Raw genomic sequence first — 11976 nt, 5'->3', positions numbered from 1 at the left:
TCTTAACTATCCCAATCTTTCATCCAAGTTGTTGTGTCTCCTTCACAATATTACTTTGCATGTATGGAAATTTTCATTTTTGGTTTGGTTCTTGTATTAGTTTTGAGCCGAAGATCAATATGGAAGGTCTGGAATTCTCTCATTTTGATTGTGTGTTCATTTTTGGGGATTTTTTTGGCAGGCTGACCTAGAAACCGATGAAGTTTATGCTCAGATAACACTTCAACTTGTGCCTTCTGCAAGTATCATTTTGGAATGTCTCAGATGCTTTATAATTCTATAACACTATGATATGCCAAACATCAATTTGTATGATACGAAGTTTTCTATTAATTTGGAGTCTGATTATAGAGAGAAAAGGCATGAACCAATGGGAATTGAGTTTTTTAACCGAGGGAGATAATTTCTTGGAAAATGGTGAAAAATGCAGTTTGGCTTTGAACTGGGAGAGTTTCACACATTTAATGTGGACTATGTGTCAAACATGGTAGATATGTGTTGGAAACCAAAGGAGAAAGACCTTAAAAACTTGAAACATAAATATACATGTTTCAAATTTTATTTTATTTTTTTGAAAACCTCACTAATTTTTGACATGATCCATGCAGTATGATAAGGAAGCTTTATTAAGATTAGATCTTGCTCTCAAGTCAAACAAGGCACAACCTGAGTTTTTCTGCAAACAGCTGACAGCTAGTGATACAAGCGCACATGGAGGTTTCTCTGTGCCTCGCCGAGTAGCAGAGAAAATATTCCCTCCTCTTCTAAGCGTAATTACTATTTCAGGTAGTTGAATAAAATTTTCAGGCTTTGATCTTTTACATGTTTTCATGTAGGATTATTCTATTCAACCTCCTGTACAAGAACTTGTGGCTAGGGATTTGCATGATAATGTTTTGACTTTTTGTCATATATATCGAGGTATGCATAATGTGCAGTCCTGTATATAATCTGAAACAGCAAAATTATTGAAAACTTGCTGAAGATATTTTTATTTATTCATTATGGTCCTCACCTTAACCAGGGCAACCAAAGCACCACTTGCTTACAACTGGATGGAGTCTATTTGTCAGTGGAAAGAGGCTCTTTGCTGGAGACTCTGTTTTATTTATACAGTGAGGGTAATAAATTGATCATTTTTGTGCTGTTTGGTGCTTGAGTGAAAGTTTTCAAAACTGTCTTGAAATATATTGAAAATCAATGTTTCAAAGCTTCAACTCACTTCAGCAAATGACTTGCATTTTGACTATCTTTCCTGCTCTTTAAAATGTTCCAACAGAGATGAAAAATAGCAGCTTCTTTTTGGCATCAGGAGAGCTAACAGGCAACCAGCCAACATATCATCCTCGGTATTGTCAAGTGATAGTATGCATATTGGGATTCTTGCGGCAGCTGCTCATGCTGCTGCAAATAATAGTCCCTTTACTATCTTTTACAATCCTAGCTAGGTGAGTATCTTTACTTTTCTTTATGCTAATTTATCAGTTCGTGTATGTTTGTTCAATTACAGAGGCATGGATCAACTAATTGTTTAATGAACTCCTGTTCTCAATTATAAAGTCTTGAACTCAAAATCTTTCTTTCGTTTGTTGGGCTAGTCCTTCTGAGTTTGTTATTCCTTTAGCCAAGTACTACAAGGTAGTGTTTCTATTCTCCTTTTCAGAGTTTGTGAGATGGAAAAATTCACAATGGCGTATTTGCAGGTATAATTTCTATTCTCCTTTTCTAATTCAACATTGTAAATTTTTTCAATCTATCAATTGATGGACCTACACAAGTTGTAAACAGTGTTTACCGACTCACATATGATTGGTCAGGTTGGTTGGGATGAGTCAACTACTGGGGATTGGGTTTTTTAACTGAGGACCTAATTCTTTAGAAAATGGTGTTAGAATTTAATTGGGCACTCAAAGATAGTAACTGTGTTAGAATTCTTTGATATAAAATATGTTCATTATAAGGTGTAATTAATAGTGTAAGTAAGGAGTGGAAAAATTAAATAATTTTATAGAAATAGAAAAAGTGAAATAAAGAGGGAAAGAATGAGGAAGAAAGTGAGTCACATGGGGTCGAGTAGCGTTGAAGACTTGAATGAAAATTTGTACAAAATTTTTTTAAGCTTTTTATTTATTATGTGCTTGACATTTTTATGTTTAATTATTCTATATTCATTTGGATATGATAACTATGCATGTTATCTGAAAATTTGCACAAAATAATGCAAATAATTCCTATTTATTTTGTTCTTCATACTTTTAAAAACTAATTGAATGAAGAATTTTCTGCTGGATCTTTATTTCAAGGTGAACTTGAGTTGCCATTTCTAGCACTTCTCTTGGTCATCCTTTCCCCTTATGAGGTCATGAGAATTAGGTAAGCAAATCCATCCTTTTGGGTTTTGATTTATCAAGCCATGGCCTCTTCTTCATAAAACGATTCAATGTTACTGTCTTTGTTAGAGACACAAAAGAAGGTGCTATCATTTCATTATTGATTGCAGTGTATTTGGCTTACCAGCATTTCTCAAGAACAAGTTTACAGAAATCACTTGATCAAGGTTCAATTGTTATCACCATAGCTGTTGTTTGTATCATTATTGCATCTTTGTTGCTTCTGATCTGAGTTGCTTTAGAATGATGTATACTCATAATATGTTGTACATAATAATTCCTGGTAGTGGTGATCATTCTGTAATATATCATATCTGGATTCTGTAATTTTTCCACTGATTATTGCTGATTCAAATAAAGAGGTTAGCTTTGTTTTGTGATAGAAATTGGCATTTAGAGAATGATTTTATATATAGAGTTATGTCTTATATTGAGGAATTGTGTTATAAAAGATTTAGTTTTTAAATTTTGATATTAAAAAATAAATTTTTAATTTGAGAATATGTAAATTAGATGAGATTAATGAATGATTTAAAATTAAAAATAAATAAATAATTACAGAATTTGTGGAGGTTTAAAAATCTCACAAAATAGTTAATTTTTGTTAAATTAAAAAATTAATTTGTGGGAGTTTTAAATTGCCACAAAAGTGATTTAAAACCGTCACAAAAGTCCAATATAAAACTCCTACTAAACACACACAAAACCCCCACTGAATAAATTGTGGAGGTTTTTAAAAATTCCACAAAAAACCTCGTGGCACCTCAAATTTTGGGGGTTTTAGAAACCTCTACAAACCATTTGGTAGGGGTTATAAACCTCCACAAATAAGAAAAAAACTATCACAAATAAACAAAAACCTTCTAGTGACTTAACCAATCGATTGGTGGAATAAATTTCTTAAATGAGAAATCGGAATTTATGAAAGCCAATTGATTAGGAAAACTAAAATCAGAATTTTGATTTTGTAATCATATACAATCTATTGTAAGCTTATACCAATCAATTAGATCACTGCAAGAAATGCACTGTAAATCGTCAGATATATTGTCAAATTTTGTCACGGCCTTTACTGGCAGTTTTACCATCAAATTTTGCGATGGTTCACATGGTAGTCATTGAACTATTAAATTTACCTTCGAATTGAACAATCCATTCGAAAATCTGATGGTAGTAGATAGAGCAAACTCAAATTAATATGTCGCGCTTTTACCGTCGGGTTTTGCATTGAAAAAAATTGACGGTAATTAAATTTTCAAAATGTGTCATTTTTGTAAATGAAACCAACATTACTGTCGAATTTTTCTGACGAAAAAATGGCAGTCGTTGAACTATTAAATTTACCTTCGAATTGAATAATCAGTTTGAAAATCCGATAGATGGTAATAAATTCAAATTAACATGTCGCACTTTTTATCTTCATATTTGTGTAAGAGAAATCTGACAGTAATTCAATTTTCAAAACGCATCATTAGTAAATGAAACCAACATTACCGTCGAATTTTTTCGACAAAAATTCCGACGGTAAAGTTGGCCTAAATTTGCACCCCTACCTCATTTTTGCATTATCATTCTTTCTGCTATCTTCTCTATCTCTCTTTTCTCTCATCACTGTCCTCGCCATTGTTGCCGCCACCACCAACATTGCCTCCTTCTTTGCCGTCATGGGTGTTGCACAAGAAAACATCGTGTTCAAGCTCTTTTTGCCGCTGCTTACACCACCGCGAAGGCTCGCCGCTGTCACCACGCCATGCTTTCGTCGTTGTCCCCTCACCTTCCATTCTCAGGGTAAGCTTCTGCCACCATGTTTATTATTTTTTTTTCAAAACCCTAACATCCCATCATCCTTCACCTCTTCCCTATGAAAATGGCTTTGTAGCATTTGCAACCCGCGGTCACCGTCTCTTCCACCACCAAGTTAGTTTAATTTGTTAATTTAATTTGTTATTTGTTAGTTTAATTTATGCATTTGGTTAACATGTTAGTGTAGGTTAGATTAATTTTGTTAGATTAGGTTAAATTTTGATATAGGATATTAATATATTAATTTATTTAGATTAGGTTAATTTTGTATAGGGTTTGTGGTTTAAATTAGTGTTTAGTTAGGGTTTATTTAGGTTTATAGTAATTTAAAGTAATTAGTATTTAGTTTAATTTGTTATTTGTTAGTTTAATTTGTACATTAGGTTAATATGTTAGTGTAATATAGATAATTAAATTAGTATAGTATAATTAGAGTTTAATTATTTTTATCAAGGTTTGGTATAGGATTTTAATATATTAATTTTGTTAGATTAGGTTAATTTTTTATAAGGTTTATGGTTTAAATTAGTTTAGAGTAATTAGGGTTTAATTAGGGTTGATTCATGGTTTATTCGTAATATAGTTTAGAGTGATTAGTGTTTAGTTAGGGTTTATTTAAGGTTTAGAGTAATTAGAGTTTAGTTAGAGTTTTTTACAATGTAACTAAATTTGTTCATTAACTTTTAACTTTTACTAACTTTATTTCTATTTTAGGATTTTCTTTCTTGTTTATTAGCTTTATTGTAGATTGTTCGTGTTGCTTATATACGTGGTTTGTTCGTGCAGTACCAAGGTTGCTTTTCTCTTTCTAAACATGTTAAATTATTTAAGTTTTATACCAGACTTACTTTTTCTAGGATAGAGTTTTAGGACTGAAGTAGGAGAAGGTTGCCTACTGGCGCCTTCTTGAAATCCCTGGTTCTTGGAAAAATGCAGAGTAATAAGGGGATGCACACTAGAATGGCTAGGATTTCATGTTTACTTGAATGTTTATTTGTTTTAATATATGTTTGTAATTGTTTAAATTGTGAAAACTGAGAAAAATTTTTGGTAGAGATCTTTGAATTAAGGGGAAGCTTGTGGAAATTTTGTTAAAATTGCTTAAAGACATGTTTGGTTTATAAAAGTTAAAAATTACATTTGGTAGAGGTCGCCAATTATAGTCGAAACTCTGCCAAAATTTCTAAAAATTTTAATAATTAAGTTGTGTTTTTGGTTGATTTCTAGATTTCCAAATCATCGTTTGTAGATGTACGATAGGGATAACGGCCAACCGGGGGTGAGGAGGGATAAAACATGAATTCTTTGAGGGGTTTGATCAGTTTTGTTGTGTATGTGTTCAAAATATAATCTTATAGGTCTTAAGGAGTATCTAGGTGTTCATGTTATAACTTTCACTTTTATTGTAATGGGTTCAAATATGGGTATTGGGTGTGGACTAAACACTAAGAGGTTTATAAGCAAGGAATCAATCGGTTTGCACCTATTATCAATAGGGCTGAGAGTCGGTAAAAGAGGGTAACTTGAATAGAGAAACAAATATGGAAGACGTGAATTAGGAGGGTAACCAGGAAAGATACAATGAGATGGTCTTTAATGAAGTTGGGGTTCAAACTAGGAAAGTATCGAGGAAAAACTTAATCCGGATGTAGCTAGATTTTATTATCTGTTAGACTCTGCCGCACAACCACTGTTTGAAGGTTGTGTTTACTCTAAGTTGTTTGTCTATGTCCGAATGATGACTATTAAGTTCAAGTCAAATCACTCCCAAGAATACGTGGGCCAGTCCAATTTAGATTGATGTATCCTTTGAAAGATTAATAAGCTCATTCAAGTGAACTGTGAAAAACAGAGCTCGTGTCGAGAGATCCATATGTGAGTCATTTCCATCCAAATAGACTTTCGCATTTTGTTCCTTCTATTTTGACCTACATGTTAAAACCCGGAGAACTAAAATTGGTAAGAATGATGATAGGGGAAAATCCCTGTCGAGTGGACTAAAATATCCAATCTTTGTTAAGAAAGAAAATGCACTGGGCACGAAAAGTGAACAATGGTTAGACCAAAAAATACAATGCATGTGGCAGCAGATGCCTACTATGAGCAAATGCACGTGCGGGGCAACAGTGCTGGAGACGGCTCCTCCTCATCTGCACTTGCACCAGCACAACACCAATACCCACAATACCACCGCATCAGGACTGGTAACGAGACTATCAGGAAGATGACCATGATGACAATTATGATGACCTGTAGGCTTTAGAATTTTCTTTTGTATAGTTTGACATTACCATCCTTTATTTTATTGATGAGATTACTATATTCTATTTTTAGCGATTGTTATTTCAGATTATATTATAGATTTTTTTATCTTAATGAAAGATATTTAGTTTTCATTAAGTTTTAATTTGAATGTTAGTTATCATAATATTATTTACTTTTTATCAGGTTATAATTATGATAATTATAGTTAAAAATATTAAATGAAAAAATTTTATAAAAATAATACTACTATTGAATTTATATCATTTAGTTTTTTAATTATTTTATTAAATAATATTACTGTGGAAACTTTCGACGAAAATTAGGGCGCCAAAAAATGTAAATGGCGCCAAAGCTAATCACAAAAAAATGATTATTCTGGAAGTGATTACAATTGTAAAATTTTGACAGTAATTAATGTTAGGTTCCTAAAATTCGACAATATTTATATTGTCAGATTTGTTCCGACGATAATATTATTACCGTTGATTTTTTTTTAAGAATTTTGCCAGTAAATCCGGCAATTTTAAACGTTTTTGTAGTGAATGATGAAACTAATCAATTGGGAGCTTAATAAAACCGATTAGAGGAGAAAAAAAATTCAAATATTTCACACACTCCATGCCCACACTATCTCCATCATTTTAATTGCTATCTTTTGAGGGGTCTCGTGTTTGTTACTCCAGCTCCGAGTTTAAGAGAGTATCCATATTGAGGTTGTAGGATTCGCTAGATTATATGTAGTCCTAATTACGGTAGCATAATGCGTTTGTTGGTTTCCTAGATTATATCTATTCCTAATTACAATAGCAATTCCCAATAATGATTAAAGGTTTTCAATAACCTAGAAAAGGGGGGTTAAATTTAGGGTTGCTTTTAATACTTTTAAACTTGAACACCAAAATAGATTCTGCAACTTTATTATTGCTGCATCTGTGATATTGATTATGCAGGAGACAAATTGTTTTGTCTCAGAACAAATGAAATAAAAGATAGCAGAGAAGAGAAGAGAACACAGTCATGTATCCTAGTTCAACCACCTTGAGCAATGTGGCCTACATCCAGTCTCCACCACAACCATGGTAGAATTTTCACTATCTTTTTCAAAGGATACAAACACCAATTTCCTGGGATTCTTCTTAATCCTATCCGGGATGACCCAAGCTTCTAATCAAGCTTGTTTCGGCAAGGTTCAATCTCTAGACTTTCAACACTAAGTACTCACCCCAACTTAGCAAGGAAAACTTCTCAGGCTCATGATTACAAAATAGAAATACATCAAAAGAATTTTGACATAATAATGGCTTTTTCATATACCTCACACATTATCTTTTACCATGAGAAATCAAAGAAATATAAACTAAAAAAAGCAAGATATTCAATGTAACCTCATGAATGAGAAGAAATATGATAGCTTGAAAGCTATGAGAAAACCAGATTCAAGTCTCTCTCTATTTTATTTTCATCCTGGTAGAATGCTCCCTTTAGTGTAGTTGCATTGCTTCCAATATAACGAGCTAACTTCTAGCACGTCATGACCAATGCTAGCCACTAGGCGCTACTTCACAACTTTCCTTAAGGACACCAAACCTTATATTAAATATATATGTATGAGCCTATAACGCTAGTCGAGACCGCGTTTGATAGATATAACAGAATAGGTAATATTTAAACAGATAATATCAACATGAAACATAGAAAATACAGAAAACATAATAATATCCTACATATATCTGAAGATTAGTACATCATAGTTCATACTAGGTTACGTCGTTGCTTATTCATGTAAATATTTACAGACTCCATTATTTATACTAATATGCCTCGACTAATAAGAGACACCCTAGTATGGGACCCCTTTAGCTTACGTATATAGATATTTACAAAAGTAACTAGCCCGCAAAAACTCTATACAGAGCAAGAACAAAGACCACTACTACTATTGCTACTATTACTGATGTTGCTCATGGATATCTTGATAGCTGAGAAAACACTATGCTGAAGTAAGGAGAGAGTTATCGATCATACCCGTGATGTTGCTGCTAGCCTGTCCTAATGCAGAGAACTCAAAGAAGATCACGTTGGTTCCCATCTGCAGAACATGGAAAAGTAAGTGGGTGAGAACCTAAGGTTCCCATCAGGGTACTAAGCAGGAAACTAGGGTTTCCACAACCTAAGTCTAAGAGTTTGCACAGTTATGCTAGTAAGTCATGCAAATAAGTACAAGCACAAGTATGTAGCAGAATAGTAAACAAGCACAGAATACAAGAAATATAGATAAATCATAATCACAGAGAAATGTAGCAATCAAGTATGATGCATGCCTGGTCCTATGCAGGCCATGAGCTCACGCGTCGGTTGACTATCCGCAACCCGACGTTACCCGAGACTAAGCCTGAATATGGTTTTTCTAACTATGTATGTTCTACATATGTGCCTAATAGACAAAGCCACATGCATTCTGGCAACTGGCAGTCGTCGCAGAGCTTGACGACATAGTATGCTAACAGTTAAAGAAACAAGTTTCAACATAAAGTGTCTGGGAGTCCCCACATCTTACTACAAGAAAATAAGCTTTCTGCCACGCTTTTAAAGCATGCCAAAAAGTGAAAAAAAAGCGTGCTGATAGCTTTTTGCCATACTTTTGGAGCTATTAGCACGCTTTTGAAAGGGTCACATCCGCAAGCGTGCGGGTTGCTCTATTGCCACGCTTTTGTGGATCTATTGGCACGGTTTTCTTGGGCACGCTTTCATCTCTTCCCACGCTTAAAAAGCATTGCCATAGGTATTAACCTATAGTCACTAGCCAAAAAGTGTACATATCGCCACGCTTTTGGAAGTGTGCCCAGTGAGGTAGTTTTGGCTACACTTCAAAAGTGTGCCGATAGAGGAATATATAGCTACACTTTTTTAAGCGTGACTGTTGATTATTACAAGAAGATATGGCTATACTTAAAAAGTATGCCAATAGCCGAAAATATAACTATAAGTTGGATCAAAATACTTATGACTATACTTGCTTATAAATCTTCCTAATTAAACATTGCAAAATTGATATATAATTTTATATCATAGTTTGAATGACTAATTTAAGCAATGAAATTTTTTTTATATAATTTTAAATTAACCAATCCAACATACATAAACTTTCATTATATTGGTCAACAAAAAAGTAAAATTTATTATTTGAAAAATACAAGATACACATTATCAAAGTTGCAGTAAAAGAAAAAGTCAAAATTTGTAATTTGAAGAACAAGAAAAATATTCTTATGTAAAGACCAAAGCAGCTTTGGCTCATTTACACCTTTCACAAGTTCTGATATGAGTGACTCCATACCTTCCTCATCAATGACCAAAATCACTGTTTTAGCTGCCTCCTTATAAAGCTTGAACCTCCTAGAATATAAAATAAATAAAATCAGATTATGCATTCAAAGAACAACTTCTGCTCCACTAGTAAAAGAAATTCTCTTTACAAGTCATTATCAATTAATGGCATGTGCCAGAGTTACTTAAGAGTTAGCATTATAACATAAAGCTTAGTCTCAAATATCATTTCTTAGTATTTTTCGGCAATTTATTTCTGTTGAAACTTTGTCAGAGAAATACTGACAGAACGTGTGGTTAGAAGAATGTTTTTACATTCTTAGGAATTTTACACAAAAAATCTTATATCAAAATGATCTTACAATATAAGATTCCCAAGAATATGAAAACTTTTCCTGAACCACGCACCTCTTGACAGTTGACAGTAATGAAGGGAGTCAACATATATAGAGTCAAGTTCAGTACAAATGTGCTGCTAAGGTGGCTAATAAGGTTTAAACTTCCAGTTAGCCATTCGCCAGAAGGAACATATAGTTGAGCACCACCCTTATCAGTGAATGACTTGAGATAGAATATAGCATTTTGGAATGCAACTGTGTTCAAAGTTTTCCCATCTCCAACTGCCCCAAATTCCAAGATTGAAACACTATGAGGCCTAGCATTATTCCATGCTTTCTGCTCACATGGCCCAAGACTATATTCTTCTCCATTTCTTTTCAGTGCAGTGCTCAATCCTACAAGCAAAAGCACAGCAACCTAAAAAGAAAAGAGCCATAAAAAAAGGAGAGTAGAGTTTTAATGTGCACTCTTAACTTCACTAGAATGCTGGAACTAGAAGGGGCAATATGTCCCCTAAAACAGAGAAAACACTACCAAATTGACAAATTCACAAATAGTATTGAATCATTGCACAACTTTTGAAAAGAGAGAGTATCTTCAACAGTAAAATAAAATATTCCATTTCATCTTCCGCTTGAAACAAGAATGCAGTTGTTATTATTAAACATGCCACCCCCTTTCATAATTCTCAAAAGCCAGGTAACCAGAAAATTGCTTCTGAAATGTTATAATAGCTTATTCCACAAAGATATAATTATTGCAAGGAGGGAAAAAGAAAAAACAAAAGGTTATTACTGATGTGAACCAACATGAATGTAAGCTAGGAAAGTCTAGAATAGTGAATCATCCAGTATGGCAACTACCATTAGAAGAACAGTGTAAAACAGTAAAGCAATTGATGTTAACTACAAAGATTTCATCTATCTAGGCTTGGTTTCAGAGACAAGAAAAGGATATATCAACTAACCTACCTTAGCATGGTCACCAATCTCATAAATTTTTGTCTCCCCTCAGATTTCACTTAGAAGAAAACAATGATCTTTACAGCGAGATATTGCCGTGATTTCTAATTATGAGAGTAATAACAGTAAGACAAAAGCTTAAAAGTTAGAACATAGTCACTGTTCAACCATAAACACATACATACACGGCAGACAGATAGATAGATAGATGATTCAAAAATCAAAACAATAAAAAGTAAAATAGATAGATGCAACGTACTTACTAGACCTTTCATATGTGTGTTCCTCCGCTGTTCTTGAGAAGCAGTTGCAAGAAACCTCTACAAGCAGTTAAGGATTAGTTGCATGAAGAAGAAGAAGAAGAAGAAGAAGAAGAAGAGTGGTAGCGGTATATCGTATATAATGGAGCGAGTTAAGTACTCAAAACAAGAAAACAAACGAGGGTGGTAAGAGAAAGCGACAGCTGAAAAGGAAATGCCAGCACTGATTCTCTCTCACACTTATTCATTTAATCAAATTTCTATGCATCCAATAAGAAAACTCTAATCACAATAATAATAATACCAACTAAATTAAATTATAATTGCTACTATTCAAATTATCTACTAACTTCATTTGCCATGAAAAATAGAAAGATTTAAGGACCTGCTCCTTGCCGACGATTGCCGTTAGGGAGGAAGGCTTAGAGGGAAGGGGCAAGGGGTTTTAATAAGTTATTATACAATTGTGAGTTGATTTGATTTTATTAATTGGGGGAAGTAATTAAGCAATTAACTACGTAATGTCTACTTAAGTCAGATGTGAGGTGTGAGCAACTGGCTGGTCGGACAAGTTTTTCTTGTCTTCACCTAATCATTGCTCTTATATAGTAGTATTGTATTTCATAAATA

General features: G+C 33.4%; 1 protein-coding gene across 2 annotated transcripts; it reads right to left on the bottom strand.

Annotated features, from left to right (window-relative positions):
- Nucleotides 1-8157: 8157 nt before the first annotated feature.
- LOC107637761 (putative polygalacturonase) lies at nucleotides 8158-11745 on the bottom strand. Of its 2 annotated transcripts, none has more exons than XM_016341096.3 (4): nucleotides 11350-11745; nucleotides 10194-10541; nucleotides 9796-9854; nucleotides 8158-8547 (listed from the first exon to the last, which is right to left on the bottom strand). In XM_016341096.3, the coding sequence occupies exons 1-3, from the start codon at nucleotides 11359-11361 to the stop codon at nucleotides 9837-9839; spliced, it is 378 nt and encodes a 125-aa protein (XP_016196582.1). In that variant the 5' UTR covers nucleotides 11362-11745; the 3' UTR covers nucleotides 8158-8547; nucleotides 9796-9836. The 2 variants fall into 2 exon arrangements, with proteins under 2 accessions (XP_016196582.1, XP_088339480.1); XM_088483354.1 differs by having other exon boundaries at nucleotides 10251-10541; nucleotides 11350-11739.
- Nucleotides 11746-11976: the final 231 nt, after the last annotated feature.

This window comes from Arachis ipaensis, chromosome B4 (assembly GCF_059453495.1).
Source record: "Arachis ipaensis isolate K30076 ecotype BB chromosome B4, ASM5945349v1, whole genome shotgun sequence".
NCBI classification, from domain to species: Eukaryota; Viridiplantae; Streptophyta; class Magnoliopsida; order Fabales; family Fabaceae; genus Arachis; species Arachis ipaensis.
Note: the sequence above shows the minus strand (reverse complement) of the source record. Positions and strands in the feature narration are given on the sequence as shown.